At 37.2% G+C, this 22,761-nt stretch overlaps 1 protein-coding gene across 1 annotated transcript in view; it reads right to left on the reverse strand.

Moving 5' to 3' along the window:
• Positions 1-22,761, reverse strand: part of LOC124233046 (electron transfer flavoprotein subunit alpha, mitochondrial) — a 76,237-nt gene that overhangs the window by 18,330 nt on the left and 35,146 nt on the right. Inside the window, exon 9 of the mRNA XM_046650067.1 lies at positions 22,613-22,695. Coding sequence (XP_046506023.1) covers positions 22,613-22,695 — 83 coding nt within the window. The remainder of the gene's footprint in view (positions 1-22,612; positions 22,696-22,761) is intronic.

Below are 22,761 nucleotides of genomic sequence, written 5' to 3' on the forward strand. Positions count from 1 at the left end.
ATAGGTGCTTACTGTATTACTTTTATATATAATTTATACATAAATTATTTAAGTAAAAAAAGAAAAGAATGGGAAGCAAAGTGAATTTAGCAAATGTAAGCTACTTTTTCAGGCTTAGTCTAGCAAGAGAGATGAAAGCCACAGTAGCTAGTGGGGAAAAGAGGCTGCTGGGACAAAGAATTTTCTTTTTTAAGGTTACAGAAAAGGAGCCAATAGAGAGGGATAGGCTCTGGACTCAAAGGATGGGGGTAACTAATGGAATACTGTCCCCAAAGAGGTAGGAAGTGATGGGATCTAAGGACAGGTAGAGATATTAGCATTAAATAAGAAAACAGTCACCTCTTTCTTGGACGCACCTGGATAAGTTAGGTTTTTGTTTTGCGCTGCTTTGCTTTTATAGAGAGAACAATAAGTTGACTTTTGAAGTAGAAGGAAAGGTCAGTGCCCGATAATAAGAGAAATATACTAAATAAGGGATTTAAAAAATTGGTACAAATTTAAAATAATACAGTTGATATACAATAAGAGGATAAAATAAAAATTCAGTTCGGGTAGATATATTTGTGGAGAACTGTCTGAGGCTATGCAATCCACCATTTTTTTCTGGACAAATGGTTTTCAAAATGTGCTCAAGGTTCATCATTCTGCAGAGGTGCCACAGAGACTCAGAAAAACGAGAGAGGGAGAGAGCTGAGTTAGTAGCACTCTAGGTACATCACCCCACTTCAACTCCACTTTTTTTCTGTTATGAATGGGGCTTCCTGATAAGATTTCATTTGAAGAAGGGTTGGTTCTACAACTAAATCACAAGTCTGAAATTTAACCCTAGAGTAAGCCAGACCAGCAGGCCCCAAACCAAATAATTTTGGCTCCTTATGGAAATGCACTTAAATATTAGACAGTTGGCTCAAACTGAGGGACATTATTTAAAAAGCGGGATTGAAACCACTGTTGTATTTATAGTAAAGATATTGCTGAGGATGTTAATCAATAATGTCCTCTTCATAAGGGCTCAAGAGATAAATATCTCTTTCTGATCTTGATACCAGGCATCCCATGTGCAATTAGTTTGTCTTTACCCTAGAGACACTGTAAATCAGGACACTGATCTTGTTTTCCAATATGAATTTGCTTCTAGAAAACCTAGTGCCAAATTTGCAGCCCAAATCTAGCAAAAGTACAGGACTACAGAAAATTTATTTCCTTTAAAATCTCTCTCCTAGTTTCAACATATACCTCCAACAATTGTTTACCCTCCACCTGAATTTTCTCAAGACCACTCAAACCACCATCCAGCCCCCACAAGACATACAAAGCAGTTTGGCTGCTACCGGTAAGGGGGTGGGAAGTAGGTGCAGAAACACTAAGAAAGCGCCAGCCCTGAGGCCCAGGTGCTGAAGGCTGGTCTAAGACTGAGGCTAAAAAAGACCTCAGAACCACCCCTTAGCACAAACATGCGACTAAAAGCTAAAGAAATATGACAACCACATGTAATACTTGACCCTAAACTGGATTCTGTACTGAGAAGGGAAAATATTATGATGAACATTACTAGGCTAAATGATAAAATTGAAATGTTCCATTAAAATATGGAAAATTTAAATAAGAATATAAACTGACAAAATCCAAATATGGAATATAACTGTTCCTCAGTTATGTAAGAGAATATTTCCATTCTGAGGAAATACACACTGAAGTATTTAGGGGTCATGTTGCTACTGTCAAACAGTTTTTAAAAAATTTGTGTATCTATGTGTCTACACACACGCACACTGTACTATTTTTAATTTTCAACTTTTTGTAAGTTTTAAATTATTTCCAAATAAAAGTTAATTAAAGAGTGACGTCAGTGACATGGCGGAGTGAGCTTGCCCTGGACTCTCTCCCCTCCAAATTACAATCAAAAGGAGCAATTGCTTTTCAACCAAAAACTCCTAATAACACAGACATCGTCAGAGACCCACAGCAGCCAAAAGACGGAGGGTGGAGAGGCTGAAGCGCCCTTGGAGGAGCTGCAATGGGGTAAGAGAGAACTTCACTCCCTCCCGTAGAGACTGGGATCGCTACCGCGGGTGAGGGAAGGAGCAGAGGAGGGGCCGCGCATCCGCAGGATCGTCCAGGACTCCCACAGACCATGCAGCGGAAGCCCTCTAACGGGGGAAAGCTTTCACATGGGGGGACGCCAACAAGCCAGGGCCCCAGGAAATCAGACAGTGACAGCTGAACGGAATCCCAGTCTGCACGTGAGAAAAAGTGGCCCTGCTCCCCCAACCTGCGCACCCGCCATCGCGGCTGAAGGCAGAGGGCTCAGAACGTGTGGTTCTCGACCCTCATCTAGTGGCAAAAGGCTGTAACTGCAATCGAATAATAGCATTATGTGCAAAAACCGCTCCTCTACCATCCAGGAATTTATAAAAGCTCCAGACCACAAGGAAAACAATGAAAACACACAAGTATGTCCTGAGGACTTGGAAATAGGTAAACTAAGTGAAAATGAATTCAGAATAGCTATCATCAAAGACCCAATGAGGTAAAGGCAAATATACAGAAACAAGTCAACGAGTTCTGGAGTTACTTCACAAAAGAGATTGAAACTATAAAAAAGAACGAATCAGAAATACTACAGATGAAAAATACAATGGATCAGATAAAACAAAATACAGATTCCCCAAATGCCCATGTAGACACCGTAGAGGAGGAAATTGGCATAACCGAAGACAGACAGGCTGAATGGCTCCAGACAGAGGAAGAAAGAGAACTAAGAATTAAAAACACTGAAAAAAATCTCTGAGAATTAGCAGATTCAATGAGAAAATACAACTTAAGAATCATCGGAATTCCTGAGTGCGTGGAAAAGGAAAATGGAGCAGAAAGCGTGCTCAACGAAATAATAGAAGACAACTTCCCAAATCTAGGGATTGAGAGAGGAATGTGTGTGGAGGAAGCTTTCAGCTCTCCTAGACTTGTCAATGTAAAAAGACCTACTGCAAGGCATACAGTAGTAAAAATGGCAAAAATGAATGACAAAGAAAGAATACTCAGGGCAGCAAGGCAGAATAAGCCACAAAGGAACGCCATCAGACTTTCAGCAGATTTCTCTACAAAAACCTTACAAGGTAGGAGAGATTGGAGTGACATATTCAAAACTTTAAAGGATAAAAATCTTCAGCCAAGAACACTCTATCCAGCAAAAATATCCTTCAGATATGAGGGAGAAATTACATCTTTTCTAGACAAACAAAAGCTAAGGGACTTTGTAGTCACAAGACTTCCACTACAAGAAATCCTCAAGAAGGCTCTCATACCTGAAAAAAGAAAAAAAGGGAGTAAGGGGTCACAAAACTCACAGTAGGGAGACAAATAGAATCTGAATAGGATAGCAAATATTCAACTATAGCATTAGGATAAAAGGAAGGAAATCATCAAAGCAAAGACAGTCTTATCACTCTAACCACAAACTCACAACACAAATTGGAGTAAGAAATGAAAATAATAATTTAGTAGGGGAGGAGGAAAGGGATTGAATCAGTCTAAGCTAAGCAAGTAAGAGACCAACAGGAAATGGACTATGTTATACACGAAGGTCTGAATACAAACTTAAGGGTGGCCACTGAACTAAAAAACAAACACAGACACAAAACATAAATAAGGAATAATCTAAGAAACCCAGCATAAGAAATTGCAGAAGTCAATAGGTAGGACGAAACACACAGGACAAGAAACAAAGGAAACACAGGAAAACTGGAAAATGAGCAACAGAATAACAGCATTAAGCCCTCATGCATCAATGCTCACCCTCAATGTAAATGGATTGAACTCTCCAATAAAAAGACACAGGGTGGCAAAATGGATTAAAGAACAAGATCCAACAATTTGTTGCCTCCAGGAAACACACCTCAGCTCCAAGGACAAACACAGGCTCAGAGTGAAGGGGTGGAAGACAATACTCCAAGCTAATACCAAACAAAAGAAAGCAGGTGGTGCAATACTTATATCAGACAAAACAGACTTCAAGATAAGACAGGTAAAGAGAGACACAGAGGGCCAATATATAATGATCAAAGGGACACTTCATCAAGAAGAAATAACGCTTCTAAATATCTATGCACCCAACACAGGAGCACCAAAGTTCATTAAGCAACTATTAACAAACCTGAAAGAAGATAGCAAAAATAACACAATAATAGTAGGGGAGCTCAACACTCCACTCACATCAATGGACAGATCATCCAGACAGAAAATCAACAAAGAAACAGTGGAGTTAAACGAAAAGCTAAAAGAGTTGGACTTAACACACATATACAGAACACTCCATCCAAAAACAGCAGAATACACATTCTTCTCCAGTGCACATGGAACATTCTCAAGGATAGACCATATGCTGGGAAACAAGGCAAGCCTCTACAAATTTTAAAAAATTGAAATAATAACAAGCATCTTCTCTAATCATAATGCTATGATGCTAGAAATTAATTACAAGAAAAAAGCTGAGAAAGGCATAAAGATGTGGAGACTAAGCAATAGGCTATTGAAAAAGCAATGGATCATTGAAGAAATTAAAGAAGAAATCAAAAAATACTTGGAGACAAATGAAAATGATTACGTGTCGTACCAACTCATATGGGATAGAGCAAAAGCTGTATTAAGAGGAAAATTCATCACCATACAAGCACATCTTAACAAACAAGAAAAATCCCAAATAAGCAACCTTAAACTACACCTAACTGAACTAGAGAAAGAAGAACAAACAAAGCCGAAAGTTAGCAGAAGGTGAGAAATAGTAAAAATCAGAGCAGAAATAAATGCTATTGAAACAAGAAAGGTAGTAGAAAGGATCAATGAAACAAAGAGCTGGTTCTTTGAGAAGATAAACAAAATTGACAAACCCCTAGCCAGACTTACAAAGAAAAAAAGGAAGAACGCTCAAATAAACAGAATCAGAAATGAAACAGGAGAAATAACAACAGACTCTGCAGAAATATGACGGATTATAAGACAACACTATGAAAAACTATATGCCAACAAAATGGCTAACCTAGAGGAAATGGATAAATTCTTGGACTACAATCTCTCAAAGTTTAGTCAAGAAGAAGCAAACAATTTGAACAGACCAATCACAAGTAAAGAGATTGAAACAGCAATCAAAAGCATCCCAAAGAATGAAACCCTAGGAGCAGATGGCTTTCCTGGGGAATTCTACCAAACTTTCAGAGAGGATTTAATACCTATCCTTTTCAAGCTGTTCCAAAACATTAGCGAGGATGGAACACTTCCTAACACATTCTACAAGGCCAACGTCACACTGATACCAAAGCCTGACAAGGACAGCACAAAAAAGGAGAACTATAGGCTGATATTGCTGATGAACATAGATGCAAAAATTCTCAACAAAATTTTGGCAACCTGAATTCAGCAATTCATCAAAAGGATCCTACATCATGATTAAGTGGGATTCATACCAGGGACACAGGGATGGTTCAACATCCGCAAATCAAACAATGTGATCCACCACATCAACAAACTGAGGAATAAAAACCACAAGATCATCTCAATAGATGCAGAGAAAGCATTTGACAAGATCCAACAGCCATTTATGATAAAAACTCTGAATAAAATGGGGACAGAAGGGAACTACCTCAACATAATAAAGGCCAGATATGGCAAACCCAAGCGAACATCATACTCAATGGGCAAAAACTCGCCATCCCCCTGAAAACAGGAACAAGATGAGGATGCCCTCTATCACCACTCTTATTCAACATAGTACTGGAGGTTTTGGCAAGAGCAATTAGGCAAGAAAAAGGAATAAAAGGAATTCAAATAGGGAGGGAAGAAGTGAAAGTTTCCCTGTTTGCAGACAACATGATCTCATATATAGAAAACCCCAAAGAATCCACTGGAAAACTCTTAGATGTAATCAACAACTACAGCAAAGTTGCAGGGTACAAAATCAATTTGCAAAAATCAGTAGCATTTCTATACTCTAATAACAAACTAACAGAAAAAGAACTCAAGAACACAATACCATTCACAATCGCAACAAAAAGAATAAAATACCTGGGGTTGAACTTAACTAAGGAAGTAGAAGACCTATACAACGAAAATTACATGGCTTTTCTGAAAGAAATAGATGACGGCATAAAGAGATGGAAAGACATTCCATGCACATGGACTGGAAGAATAAACATTGTTAAAATGTCCATTCTACCTAAAGCAATCTACAGATTCAATGACATCCTAATCAGAATCCCAATAACATTCTTTACAGAAATAGAACAAAGAATCCTAAAATTCATATGAGGCAACAAAAGACCCCGAATTGCTAAAGCAATCCTGAGAAAAAAGAACACAGCCGGAGGCACCAGAATCCCTGACTTCAAAACATACTACAAAGCTATAGTGATGAAAACAGCATGGTACTGGTACAAAAACAGGTGCACAGATCAATGGAACAGAATTGAAAGCCCAGAAATAAAACCACACATCTATGGACAGCTAATCTTTGACAAAGGAGCTGACAGCATACAATGGAGAAAAGAAAGTCTTTTCAACAAATGGTGCTGGGAAAACTGGAAAGCCACATGTCAAAGAATGAAAACTGACCATTCTTCTTCACCATTCACCAAAATAAACTCAAAATGGATCAAAGACCTAAAGGTGAGACCTGAAACCCTAAGGCTTCTAGAAGAAAATGTAGGCAGTACACTCTTTGACATCAGTATTAAAAGGATCTTCTCAGACACCATGTCTTCTCAGACAAGGGAAACAATAGAAAGAATAAACGAATAGGACTTCATCAGACTAAAGAGCTTCTTCAAGGCAAAGGAAATCAGGATTGAAACAAGAAAACAACCCACTAACTGGGAAAAATATTTGCAAGTCATACATCCGACAAAGGGTTAACATGCATAATATATAAAGAACTCACACAACTCAACAACAAAAAAATCAAACAACCTGATCAAAAAATGGGCAGGGCATGCATGGACCTTGAGGGTATTCTGTTAAGTGAAATAAGCCACATAGAGAAAGACGAACTCTGTATGACTCCACTCATAGGTGGAAGTTAACATTTAGGCAAAGAGAACTGGTTGGTGGTTACCAGGGGAAAGGGGGTTGAGGGGAGGGCACAAAGGGTGAAGGGTGCACCTACAACATGACTAACAATAAAGGACAACTGAAATTTCACAAGGTTGTAAACTATCATAATCTTAATAATTAAAAAAAAACGGGCAGGAGACATGAACAGACATTTCTCCAAAGAAGATATATGGATGGCCAACAGGCACATGAAAAGATGCTCATCATCGCTGTGCATCAGGGAAATGCAAATCAAAACTACACTAAGATATCACCTTACACCCATTAGAAGGACAAAAATAACTAAAACAAACAGTAACAAATGTTGGAGAGGTTGTGGAGAAAAAGGAACCCTCATCCACTGCTGGTGGGAATGCAAAGTGGTGCAGCCACTACAGAAAACAGTATGGAGATTCCTCAAAAAATTAAAAATAGAACTACCATACGATCCAGCCATCCCACTACTGGGTATCTATCCAAAGAGCTTGAAGTCAGCAATTCCAAAAGTCCCACGCACCCCAATGTTCATTGCAGCATTATTTACAATAGCCAAGATGTGGAAGCAACCTAAGTGCCCATCAACAGACGACTGGATAAAGAAGATGCGGTATATATAAACAATGGAGAGATCCAAGATGGCGCCGTGAGTAGTCCTCTTTGTCTCTCCCCCTTCGAGTCTACAATTATTTGGACACTTATCGCTTGACAAAGGATATCCAGACAGCATCTCAGGACGTCTGAGATACCCACGCGACTATACATCGGAAGGCAGACGGACTTTCCTCTGGGAGGATGTGGAAATAGGTGAAAACTCTCTGACCCCGACCGAGCAGCCTAGTACCCGCAAGTGGCTTTCTTCCAACGGACGCCCCCAGAGGATCTACACACATCTAGGGCAGGAGCGAGCACACAACAGAGGAGCGACGGTGGAAACAGGTGACCAGAACCCTACCTAAACCCCCCGCAATTACTCCTAAACGCAGAGGGAAACTTTGGAGTTGCACACCTGAGCCCGTGGGGAGAGTCTCTCCCCGCCATTGGCGGGGAGACCCCGCCTGGTGTTCATGGCGCCCGGAGGGTCCCAGAGAGAGTCGCTGAGGGTACGGAGGTCTCCCAGCTGCCATTGCCCGCCCCGTGGGAGTAGGGATTGCCGGAGATCTCGGAGAGGACTGGGGCTGGGGGAAGTTTCAAAGGCTGGCTCTGCGACCCGGAGGGGAAGCGCCGGAGTTCCGCCCGGGCAGCAGACAAAACTCTCTGTCTGCCATTAGCAGAGGGGCCACGCCCAGCATTCACGGCTCCGGGAGAGTCCTGGAGAGAATCCCAGAGGGCGGGGCGACCCCCAGCTGCCGTTGCCCGCCCCGTGGGACTAGGGATAGCCGGAGATCTCGGAGAGGACTGGGGCTGGGGGGAGTTCCAGAGACCCAGCTCCGTAGCCTAGGGGGAAACCCTACAGGCTCACAGCAGCCTTAGGGAAAGCCTCTGCACAGCACCAGTAGAAGGCACCCAGCCGCCAGCCACAAGGCTGGAAGACCCCAGGGCAAAAGCAGCATAGCTAGGTGAACTAACCACAGACTGTAGAAGATGCCAATAGCTCTCCTGCGACCCATAGAGGACAAGTGAGATTTTGTGGGTGCTGATAGCAACGGAGCGACAAATATAAGTGATCCCACCCCTGGCCGCTGGAAAAGCCCATAACACCGTTGCAGACCCCAAGGAAGGAGCACATCTAGGTGGGCTGCAACAGTAGGCACCACCAGCAGCCTGAAGCCCCCCTGTGACGGCCCCCACGGCAGAGGGGGGATTCCAAAGGACCACTGTGGCTACGAGGAGGGGCCCAGGCCCAGTTAGCAACTGCGGACAGGGTTCCTGGTTGGTGCAGTATAAACAGCTGCTCCCCCACCTAAGCAGCTGAAACAAGTGAAAGGAGCAACTAAACTCTATCTCCATGCGGAGGCACAAATCAACAACATCAAGCAATATGAAAAAATACATTAAATCTCCACAACAGAAAGAAAGTAACAAATACACAGAAAACAATCCCAAAGAAAATGAGATATATAACCTAAATGATGATGACTTCAAAACAGCCATCATTAAAATACTCAATGAGTTAAGAGAGAATTCTGACCGACAACTCAACGAGTTCAGGAGCTATGTCACAAAAGAGTTTGATACGATAAAGAAGAACCAAACAGAAATATTGGAAATGAAGAACACAATAGAGGAGATTAAGAAAAATCTAGATGCTCTGAACAGTAGGGCCGATAATATGGAGGAAAGAATTAGCAGTTTGGAAGACGGCAATATAGAATTGCTGCAGGCAGAGGAGGAGAGAGAAGCAAGACTAAAAAGAAATGAAGAAACTCTCCGAGAATTATCAGACACAATTAGGAGATGCAACGTAAGGATTATAGGTATACCAGAGGGAGAAGAGAAGGAGAAAGGGGCAGAAAGCCTATTCAAAGAAATAATGGCTGAGAACTTCCCAAATCTGGTGAGAGAGATGGATCTTCAGGTGACAGAAGCCAATAGATCTCCAAATTTTATCAATGCAAGATGACCAACTCCACGGCATATAGTAGTGAAGCTAGCAAAAGTCAATGACAAGGAGAAAATACTAAGGACAGCCAGGCAAAAGAAACTAACCTACAAAGGAACCCCCATCAGGCTATCAGCAGATTTCTCAGCAGAAACTTTACAGGCTAGAAGAGAGTGGAATGATATATTCAAAAATCTGAAGGACAAAAATCTACAGCCGAGAATTCTCTACCCAGCGAAAATATCCTTCAAATACGATGGAGAAATAAAAACTTTCCAAGATAAACAAAAATTAAGGGAGTTCATTGCCACAAAACCTCCTCTACAGGAAATCCTCAGGAAAACCCTCATTCCTGAAAAATCCAAAAAAGGAAAGGGGCTACAAAACCAAGAGCAGAGGAGATAAGTAGAAGGACAACAACAGAGAGTAGCAGCTCTACATCAGAACAGATTAAACCATGGGACGAGAAACAAAGGAAATTGAAGAAAACCGGAAAACAAGACTCAAAATGGTAGTGGTAGGCCCCCACATCTCAATAATCACTCTAAATGTAAATGGATTGAACTCCCCAATCAAAAGACACAGAGTGGCAGGATGGATCAAAGAACAAGATCCAACAATATGCTGCCTCCAGGAAACACACCTCAGCCCCAAAGACAAACACAGACTCAGAGTGAAGGGATGGAGAACAATACTCCAAGCTAATAATGAACAAAAGAAAGCAGGTGTCACTATACTAATATCAGACAAGGTAGATTTCAAAGCAAAACAGATAAAGAAAGATAAAGAGGGACAGTATATAATGATAAAAGGGACTCTCCACCAAGAAGACATAACACTTATAAATATATACGCACCCAACACAGGAGCACCAAAATTTGTAAAGCAACTCTTAATAGAACTAAAAGAAGACATCAACAACAATACGATAATAGTAGGGGACCTCAACACACCATTAACACCAATGGACAGAACATCCAGACAGAAAATCAACAAGGAAATAATAGAATTAAATGAAAAATTAGACCAGATGGACTTAATAGATATATATAAACAATGGAATACTACTCAGCCATAAAAAAGAACAAAATCGTCCCATTTGCAACAACATGGATGGACCATGATGGAATTATGTTAAGTGAAATAAGCCAGATAGAGACGGACAATCTCTGTATGACTCCACTCATATGAGGAAGTTAAAAATGTAGACAAAGAGAACAGATTAGTGGCTACCAGGGGAAAGGTGGGTTTGGGGGTGGGCACAAAGGGTGAAGGGGTGCACCTACAACACGACTGGCAGACAATAATGTACAAGTGAAGTTTCACAAGATTGTAACCTATCATGAACACAATAAAAACTAAATTAATATAAAAAAATTAATTAAAAAATAAAGAGGAACAGAAGTCTTTGTTGCAACAGTAAGCTATATAGTAGTGGTTCCCCATCACTCAGTCTAAATTCTTGCAGGGAGCATGAATCCATAAACTTATCAGGAATTGTTAGTTTTGTTTTTTTGTTTTTTGTTTTTCAGGAAGATTAGCCCTGAGCTAACTACTTCAGTCTTCCTCTTTTTTTTTTTTTATTTTTTTTTAAAGATTTTATTTTTTCCTTTTTCTCCCCAAAGCCCCCCGGTACATAGTTGTATATTCTTCGTTGTGGGTCCTTCTAGTTGTGGCATGTGGGACGCTGCCTCAGCGTGGTCTGATGAGCAGTGCCATGTCTGCGCCCAGGATTCGAACCAACGAAACACTGGGCCGCCTGCAGCGGAGCGCACGAACTTAACCACTCGGCCACGGGGCCAGCCCCTTCAGTCTTCCTCTTTTTGTTGAGGAAGCCTTGCCCTATGCTAACATCCCTGCCCATCTTCCTCTACTTTATATGTGGGATGCCTACCACTGCATAACATGCCAAGCAGTGCCATGTCCGCACCTGGGATCTGAACCAGTGAACCCTGGGCTGCCGAGAAGCGGAACGTGGACACTTAACTGCTGTGCCACCAGGATGGCCCCAGGAATTGTTTTATATATATACATTTAATAATCTTCCATATTTATGTGTAAACTGCTGCAAATGGTAAAAATGTATTTAAAAGTACAACTAAATTCACAGCATCTTTTGGTTATTACGTGTTTTCTCATAAAAGCTGATCATAAAAGTAAAATTATTTTGTGAGGATAACAAAATTTTCCTTTAGATGTTCCCTTACTTGAAGAAATACACAACTTCTTACTATTTATCATCAGACAGAACCACAGTGATGCTTTCCATAGCTATTATAAAATGACAATAAAACATAACACAGGATCTTCAAATAATATAAAGTTAAAGGAAATGTGAACGGAAAAAATCAAGCTTTAAAAGATTCAAGAGGCTTCCATGGTAGAGAACACAGATCTAAATTTAATAAAAGTAAGTGAAAGTACTGTGTTCAGCTTTAAACACAAAGAAACACTGCATTATTACTATACAAGGGAGACATGGTTTAATAGCAGGCAATACAACATGGCGGGAGGAGAAGACAGAGATTTTGGACGTCCCTAAGCGTAATACATGCCAGCAGTGGGATATGGCTGCCAAGAATCTAATGCAATATTAAGTAGCATTAATTAACATATTATTTAGGAAGATAATCCAAATCTGTACTAGTCAGAACACAATGTGAAGTAACGCATTCAATTCCGGGCCTCAGGACTCCTGCTTATGGCCCTGAGGGAATAGCTTGTATCAGACTAACTCTCCTGTGGAGAAACACTAGGAAATCTGGTTAAAATACAGACAGCAACTGTTTAAATACATTTGAGATCAACCAGGACAGGCAGCATTTGAGAAGCCAGAATTCTGCAGGGAAGGGAAGCACAATAAGATGAGCCCACCATGTACCTCAACTTTTTCCCCTGGGGTATTTGTGAATTTCCCACAAGGGGAATAAAAGCCAATTAGAAAGCAGCCATTTTGGATGGAAACATGCAATCATATTAGTTAAGGAAACACACGGAAGACAGTATTTGTGCCTGCCACATCAGCTGGAAAATAAGAAAAATTTCCAGAGGGAGAACGACAAACTGCATATATCTTCTGCTTAAACCTCTGGCTGATCCCTGTACTTGATGTGTGTGAGGCTGCCTCTAAGCCGCCTGGCTAGGACTAAAAGGGAAGACATAGCTTGGAGTTTGAGCTCAGCTAAGTTAACTGCTTACTAAAACAAAAAATTAATATTCTTAATTGAAATATAACAGAATCCATAATCTCTACAGATATTATTCAATATCTATAATATAATCCAAAGCACTAGGCCAGTGATTCTCAAAATATGGTTTGCACATCACTAGAAGCCCCAGGACCCTTCTAGGGATCTACAAGGTAAAAACTATTTTCACAGTAATACTAAAACGTTATTTGCCCTTTTCTCTCTTATTCTATCACAATTGTATAGTGGAGTTTTCCAGTAACTACATGACTGTTGAGGAAATCATACTCTGATAAATTACTAGAACGTACGCATCTGTATTTTTGTGTTTCCTAGAAATTTTTTAAGGTAGTGGGTTTTAAGTATAAATATGTATGTTTAGAGAGATTAACTCAGTTTGTTCTCAGTACAGTATAGTAGTTTGTGCTCTTACTGTTATAACTGTTATAAGACCTGTAACCTCATTATCATTCAATAAATTGATATTGAAATCCCAAAGATTTCCTTGTGCCAAAAAGAAAACACTACAAAAAGTACACTTTGTTGTCTGGTATGGCAATAACACTTAAAAATTTTTGAAAACTTTTATACATTTCAAAATTTACCTAAAACTATTATTTTAGATTTTGCTAATATTTATACTAAACTACAGAAGTCTTACTTTCTCAACCCAGAGCTGCAACGTCTACATCTACAAATGCTGAAAAAGATGAAACTGATGAGTTCTCTAATTTATAGAAAAGAGCAATCTATTCTAAAAAATATTGAGAAAAATTAAAAATAAGTGAAAACATGATGAAAGTTATCTTTCTCTTGGCTTTACAGATGTTAATCTACATCACTGTATCTTATGCAATGGAAACGACAGCCATTTTGAAAATGAGAAAAATTGAACATTTTATTTTTAAACATAGATGTGATGAAGGTTAAAAGCCAAAAATTGTTTATTGTAAGCTTTTCAAATCAGAAAGGAAAAAGTCACTGCAGCATCTTATGGGTTATCATATTTCATTGGCTGAAGAAGCACAGTTGCTGAAAGACTAATAAAGATGACATTGCTGAATGACTGCTCGATGAAAAATCAGTAAAAGAAACTAAGGCACTGCCACATTCCAAAGACACAGTAACTTGCTGAATAAAAACTTAATTGTAAACATGAATACTAAGTTAATTTATCCGCAAAATTGTACTTTTGCCTAAAAAACCTATATAGTTGGGCTTTGTGTTTTAGTTGTATTTGCCCAGTATCAATACCAACTAATCATCAAAGAATTCCTTTATTTGAATGCTTGGCAACAAACAAAAGTGGTGCTGAAATACTCAAAGTGTTAAATAATTTTTTTGAATCTCATGATGTAGCCTGGAAAAACTGTATTGACTTTTGCATTGATAATGTAAAAACAATAGTAGATAAAAATATTGCTGCCTTAGCATTAATCAAGACAGTTGCACCAAACTGTACTAGCTGTCACTGCATTCTCATTACCACACACTCACAGTGCAAAAAAAGAAAAAAAGAAAAAGCTGATTTCACTTAAGAATATCCTTGATGAAGCAATAAAAATTATTAGTTTTATTAAATCTTGACCTTTGATTGCACACCTTTTTAGTATTCTGTGACAAACTGTAAAGTATGCATAAAGTACTTCCACTGCATACCAAACCACAATGAATATCTTGAAGAAAATCACTTGGACAACGGTTTCCGTTATAAGTTGAACCAATCACTTTTTTCATGGAACACCATTTTTACTTCAAAGAACAACTGACAGATATTTGGGTCTTTTGGCAGATGTTTTATTCAAAATGAATGAAATGAGTTTATCAATTCTGAGGAAAAAACTGAAAGTTTTTGTTTCCAAGGACAAAATCTGAGCTTTTAAATGATAATTAGAATTCCAAAAAACTTGTATCCATGAATATAAGCTTTAAAGACTCTTCTAACAAGATGAGTGGTGATATTAATAGATGTGATTTTTTGATATTGATAAAATATGTCAACATTTGGAAGATCTGCAAAACTCAGTACACCATTATTTTCTAAATAAATAATGCACGATGTTACAAGATAGTAAAAGATCTATTCAAAGTGCAATACAGAGCAAGTGATTTTAACTTAAGAGTATAAAAAGTTCATTGATACTGTTTCAGATTCCACACTGCAAATAACTGTTAAGAAATTACTACTTATCAAGTTTTGCTGTAGTGTAAAAGAAGAATATCCTCGATTTTCTGAAAAGGCTATTAAAATTCTCCTTTCTTTTCCAACGACACATATTGTGATGCTGGATTTTCTTCATTTACTTCAATCAAACCAATATAAAACAACATACGGGAAGCAGAAATGAGGGTTTAGCCATTTTCTATTAAGCCAGATATGAAACCAAAAATGTAAAATAATATTACTATTCTCATTGAACTTCTTTTTGTTTTGGAAGATAATATAAATAACATTTTAATGAAAACTAAGATAAAGGGTTTTATTATTGTTATTTTCAAATGAATAAATATTTTTAATTTTTCTGTTTGAATTTCTAATACAATAATTATCAACAGACGACCCACATAAACAAAAGTTCTTTGAAAGCCCTCAATAATTTTTAAAAGTAAGGAGTCCTAAGACAAAAAAATTGAGAACCATCATACTACACTCACAAAGAAACAGGAAAATAAGAAAATACAACCTTGAAATAACCCACATTTTGGAATTAGTACATAAGGATTTAAAAGTGGCTATTGTAAGTAGGGTCAAGGATGCAAAGGAAAAGATATCTGCAATGACCGAAAAGATAAAAAAAACTCAGCAGAGAAAAGAAAACTATAAAAAAAAACAAAGGCAAATCTAGAACTGAAAAATACAAAATCTTAAATAAGGAATTCCCTAGATGGGTTTAACAACATAGTTGAAATTATAGAAGAATCAGTGACCTTGAAGGTAGACCAATAGAAATTATCCAACATAAAGAACAGATGGGAAAAAAAGATGAAAAAGAATGAACAGAACTTCAGTAATCTGTGGAAGAATATAAAGATATCTAAAATATGTGTAACTAGAATCCTGGAATAAAAGTAGAGAAAAAAAATATGGCATAATGTTCTATAAATGTGAGGTCAACAGGCCAAATCCAGACTGCTACCTATTTTTGTATATAAAGTTTTACTGTAATACAGCAAAGCTCCAATGAGCCATGCTCATTCATTTACTTGTTTGTCTGTGGTTGCTTTTGCTCTATACAGAAGAGTTAAGTAGCTACAACACAGATTCTATGGCCCATAAAACCAAAAATATTTGCTATCTGACTCTACAAAGCTTGCAGACCCCTGGTCTAGACCTTTTATGTCCTTACTGAACTTTTTGGTCTAGTCATTCTATCAATTACAGGGAAAACGTGTTAAAATCTCAAATTATCATTATGGATTTGTCTATTTCTCACTTGAGTTGTCAGTTTTTGCTTGATGTATCCTGAAACTCCGTTTTGCACACTTATACATTCATGATTATTCTGTCTTCCTGATAAATTGATCCTTTTATCATTATGTAACATTCCCTCTGTATCTTTGGCAGTACTCACAGTCATGAAGTCTACTTGATTTGGTATCAATAAAGACACTCCAGGTTTCTTGTGCTTACTGTTTGTATGCTGTATCTTTTTCTATCCTTTCCCTTTCAATGTATATCTTTTTTTATATCTAAAATGTATTTCTTATTCTTTTCTTTTTTTTTTCTTTTTTTTATTCTCCCCAGAGCCCCCCAGTACATAGTTGCATATCCTAGTTGTAGGTCCTTCTGGTTGTGCTATGTGGGATGATGCCTCAGCGTGGCCTGATGAATGGTGCCATGTCCGCACTCAGGATCTGAACTAGCAAAACCCTGGGCCGCTGAAGCAGAGCGTGCAAACTTAACCACTTGGCCATGGGGCCAGCCCCCAAAATGTATTCCTTATAGGTGACATATACTTGAGTCTTGCTTTTATACATTCTGACAATCTCTGATTTTTTTTTCTTTTTGAGGAAGATTAGCCTTAATATCTACCACCAATCCTCCTCTTTTTGCTCAGGAAAACTGGCCCTGAGTTAACATCTGTGCCCATCTTCTATTCTATATGTGGTACGCCTACCACAGCATGGCTTGATAAGCAGTGCATAGGTCTGTGCCTGGGATCCGAACCAGCGAATCCCAGGTCACTGAAGCAGAGCGCCACCTCGGTCAGTCTCTTCTTTTTGAGTGGAGCATTAACTTCATTTATATTTTGCTCTGACTGCTTTTAAGAATTTCTTTTTATCATTTGTTAAACAATTTAATTATGATGTGCCTTGTAGTTTCCTTCACGTTTCTATTCTTAGGGTTTGTTGAGTTTCTGAGATCTGTGGGTTTCTAGTTTTCACCAAATTTGGAAATTTTCTGGCCATTATTTCTTCAAATAGTTTTGCTGCTCCAATCACACATACATTAGGCCTCCTCAAGTTGTCCTACAGCTCACCAATGCACTGTCCATTTTTTTCCTGTTTTTTTCTTGTTTTTCTCTGTCTCATTTTGGAGAGTTTCTGCTGCCACATCTTCAAGTTCACTAATCTTTTTTCCTGCAATGTCTACTGGCAGAATATATATTCTTCTCAAGTGCACATGGTATGTTCACCAAGACAGAGCATTTGCTAGGCCATAAAATAAGGCTCAACAAATTTTAAGACAAATATTAAAGAGATGTTCTCCAAAATTAAATTAGAAATCAATAATGGAAAACTATCTAGGAAAAAAACACAAATCTCTAGAAATAAACATTTCTAATTTTCTAAATTAGAAAATATTTTTAAGAAATGATAAAAATACAATATTTCAAAATTTGTGGGATGCAGCTAAAGCAGTGCTTACAGGGAAATGTATACCTCTAATATTTACATTTAAAGACAGGAAAAATACAAAATTAATGAAGTAAAGTTCTACCTTAAGAACAAGGTAAATCCAAAGTAATTACAAGGAAGGAAATTAAGAAGAAAAATCAATAAAAAGAAAACAATGAAAAATATTAACAAAGCTAAAAGTTCATTGTCAGTGTAGCTGCATTGGAAAACAATTTGACATTCCCTCAAAAGGTTAAACACAGACTTACCATATGATCCAGCAATTCCACTCCTAGGTATATATCCAAGAGAAATGAAAATATATGTCCACACAAAAACTTGTAAATGAATGTTCATATCTGCATTATTCATAATAGCCAAAAAGCGAAACAACCCAAATGTATATCAGATGATGGATGGATAAATAAATTGTGGTATATTCATATAATGAAATACTTTTTGGCAATGAAAAGGAATACTATGACATGGACAAACCTTGACAATATTATGCTAAATGAAAAAAGCCACTCATAAAAGACCACATATTATATGACTATATTTACATGAAATGTCCAGAATGGGCAAATCTGTATAAACAGAAAATAGATTGGTAGTTGCCTAGGGCTGGGGAAGTTGAGAAGAAAATAGGTATGCAGTTTCTTTTTGGGGTGATGAAAATGTTCTAAAACTGAGTGAGGTGATGGTTGCACAACTCTGAATATACTAAATGCATTGAATTAAACACTTAATACGGTATATAAATTATATCTAATAAAGCTATTATTGTAAAACATTGGATCATAGAAAAGCTTTTTTAAAAATTTTTTATAAACTTCTGGCTAGACTGATGAAGAGAAGGAGAACAAAAAAGAGAAGACACAAATTACCAATTTCAGAAATTAAAGAGCTACCACTCCAGATCTTACAGACAATAAAAAGAAAATAGGGCAATTTCATAAATAACTTTATCCAATATATTTGACAACTCAGAAGAATTGGACCAATTCCTTGAAACATACCACTTATGAAACAGACTCAAAAATAAAACAGAAAATATGAATAGCTCTAAATCTATTAAAGAAATTGAGTTAACTGTCAAACACTCCAACAAAGAAAACCCCAGGCCCAGATGGCTTCACTGGTGAATTCTCTCAAACACAAGGGAAAAAAAACATCAATCTTACACAAACTCATTCAGAAAATGGAGCAGGAGGGAACATCATTCAACTCATCTTATAAAGTCAGCATAATGTTGATACCAAAATTAGATAAAGAAGTTTAAAAAAAAAGAAAGAAAATTACAGATTATTTTGATGAAAAAAGATTCACAAATCCTTAACAAATATTAGTCAATCAAAATCAGCAATATATTAAAAGGATAACATACCATGATCAAGTAGGGCTTATCACAGTAATTCAAGGTAGTTTAACATTCAAAAATCAAACAATGTAATTCACCGTATTAACAGAATAAAGGAGAGAAACCATATGATCCTTTCAATAGATGCAGAAAAACATTTGACAAAACTCAACAATCATTCATAGTAACAACTCTCAGCAAATTGGGAACAGAAGGGAAGTTCCTCAATTTGATACCATTAAGAAAATAAATAGGAAAACCATAGATTGGGAGAAAATATTTGTAAAACATATATCTGACAAGAAACTCATATCTGGAATATATAAAAAACTATTACAACTCAACAAAAAGATAAGCAATTCAATAAAAAAGAGCCAAAGATATGAACACATGCTTCACAAAGAAGACATCTGAATGGCCAATAACAGAACAGTGTTCACTATCATTAGATGTCAGGGAAATGTAAATTAAAACCACAATAAGGTACCACTACACATGCACCTGAACAGCTAAAACACCAAATGTTGGTGAAAATGAGCAACTGAAACTCAAATACATAGTTGGTAGAAATATAAAATCATACAACTACTTTGGGAGGAAATAATCCAGACAGGGGTGTCAGAGTCCAAGCAAGGTGGACAGGGTATCTATGTAGAAGGGCTGCTCAGTGAAGGGTGTCAGAGCCTGAGTGGGGCAACCTGTGCAGGGTAGGGTATTGGCAGAGCCCAGGTTTTTCACTGCAGGGGAAGGGCATTACAAACAGGGAAAGGGAGAGAACTAGAACTGACCCTGTGGTACTGGACTTGGATTGGGAGTCTCACTGTGAACTCATGGTTTTCAATATATGTAGACTGATAGAGAAATAAAGATGTAAATGTGTTTGTATACATACATAAATGTACACAAGCTTTTTTTTTTTCGAGAGGTCCTGGGAAGAGCAACATCCCAATAGCAATGAGCACAATTAACATCCAGATGTTGCCTTCTAAATACCATTCTTCTCTAAAAGGAGCCAGGACTCCTTGGAGAAAAGGCTGATCCCAAGGCTGGTATAGGAAAAGCACAAAATGAGCCTGGAACATCTAAAAAAGGGCTCAAAGAATGGTGGAAACATGTCAAACAGACACAAAAGCCACCCTGAAGGGGTTTCTCACTGGCCAAATGTGGGACAATTTGTATATCAACAATAATAAAAATAACAGATATTCACTCACTGAATAAAACAGGACCCCTAAGTCCCTACTGATATAAATAAATGAATAAACTGAAAGTTTGAATTAGAATATTCACATCATTTCAAAGTATATCTCATAAAACATTTATTAATTACAAAGGAAGAAGTTTGACAGATCTCACCTTAAACAAATGATCAAAGTCAAAATTATCAGTAATAAGACAAAATGAAATTGTGTAGCACCTGATAGGATGAAATATTACTTTTGTGATACTCCTGTCAAAGATGTATAACCTAAATGGAATTGTCAGAAAACATCAGACAAACCTAAATTGAGGCATATTCTATTCTACAAAATAGCTGTCCTATAATCTTCAAAAGTGTCAAAGTCATGAAAGTCAAGGCAAGACAGGAACTGTTTAAGATGGAAGGATTCATGACAACACGTGCAACACGCGATTCTGAAATATATCCTTTTGCTATGAAGGACATTACTGGGACAAGTGGCAAAGCCTGAATGGGTTCTGATGATTAGATAGTGTTAATGTCTTGATTTTAAAGGTTGTACTGTGGTTATGTAGGAGAATGTCCTACATATTTGGGGATGATGGGGCATCATCTCAGCAACTTACTCTCAAGTGGTCCACAAAGATAAAGGTTTTTGCTCTGTACTTGTAAGTTTTCTGTAAACTCGAGGTGGTTTCAAAAAAAGTTTTAACGTCTTAAAGAAAAATACACACACACACACGCAAATACATACATTTATACATGCCCAGGCCTAACTCAGAGTTAAGGAATCAGAATCTCTGGGGATTATATGATTTATGTTAAAGAAAGTCTTCAAAGCATTTAACATATTTAAATTCCTTATGAAAAACAATTCAATAATTCTATCTTCATAACAGTCATGTTAAAGGATGCTGATTGCATGACATTTATTTTCAATACATGTAAAGATGCCACGGGTCATTCCCTGTCATTCTGCTATTCTGCTTAATAACAAGTGCTTCCTTTCAATCAAAATAAATAAAAGTTTGTCTGCCATCTCAGTGCTTATCTCTGGATTTCTTGTGGTATTATTGATTAGGAAGGTTGTAAATGTGATCTTCTGTAAATTCAAGCCTGAAGAAGTGACTCATGGAAACTTGGACAAACAAGACTTCCACAAAAAATACATGTGTGCCACTCCTAATTAAATGCCGTGGAAGGCTTGAGCTCATCTGCTCAATAAATGCTCTCTCATAGCCTGACTAACGTAGTATCACAAGCAAACAGGTTACATCATTTTGTGACTTCATTCATAAACAGTATTAGTACCTATTTTAGGTTTTGAGATCTTATCTTACTTCAAACAAGCTGAATAACACAAAAAGTATTAATCATAAGAGGAAAGACCAATATATTAGATCTCATAAAAATTAAAAATTTCTGCTCATCAAAAGAAAATCAATAGAGATGGGCAAAAATACCCACAGTACATGTATCTGACAAAGAATTTGTATGCAGGTTATATAAAGATGTCCTACAAAGAGACAATAAAAAGATAAGACACCTAATTTTAAAATGGGAAAAGACTGAACAGACACTTCAAAACAAAATTCAAAGACGAGTTAAAAATTTTGACTATTTTGAAATTTTGAATGAACATCTGATAGAACAGGGAATTGAGATATGAGATTTTTTTAATAGATATGACTTAATATCTTGTTTTGAAATACATAAAAAATACCTTTTGTTTTGAAATACATAAAAGAACTCATTTTCCTCCACACAATAAAGATTTAAACAGGCTGAGAATCCTATTCAGTGAAAACTTTTATCATCTAAGAAATGTAAACTATCATTAGATATTGTTAGTGATTCAACTTTGACACTAAAGTATTCATTTTCTAAGTTTTGGATAGGTTTTACTGAAGAATATTTTAGTATAATTTATCTATATAGATCAGAATTTTCTGAATTTCGTATAACTAGACAAAATACAGATATAAACTAGATGTTCAGAAAGCTATAATTGTCATTCACGGCTCTTGATTTTGAGATTCTGTGTTCATTAATACAGATTCTTGTTTTTACAGATTGATTTTATATAGGTTAATGGTAATAAACGTTAATGTAAACTTATAAAATCCATTTAATAATAAAATGCTGCTTTTATCAATTTTATATTTGGTGTTGTGATACAAATTTGACAAAGTTTTCCACTGTTTTAAAAAATTTGAAAAACAATGCTGGATTTAAGAACTGCTAAGCATTTTACTGAAACCAAGAAAACCACAGACATTGTGAGGAGGAGGACAGATTCACCACGGTAATGGCTAACTCCTTACGTACACTGAATAGGACATAAATCACAGAGATGATTGTTTAACAAATATATACAGTTCGTACCCCATAGAATTTTGCATGGCATATTTTATTGCAATACTTACTGGTGCTACTATTTTTCCTGTCTGTCCAACTTGCATGTCGTTGGGAACAAAGCCAGCATCAACAGCAGCACGAGAAGCACCAACTAAGGGAAACAAATATTTGGCATTTTTTTAAGCTCTTTTATTCAGCTAGTTGGGATATTCACTGA

The sequence above is a fragment of the Equus quagga genome, unplaced genomic scaffold, assembly GCF_021613505.1.
Source record: "Equus quagga isolate Etosha38 unplaced genomic scaffold, UCLA_HA_Equagga_1.0 153_RagTag, whole genome shotgun sequence".
Taxonomy (NCBI): domain Eukaryota; kingdom Metazoa; phylum Chordata; class Mammalia; order Perissodactyla; family Equidae; genus Equus; species Equus quagga.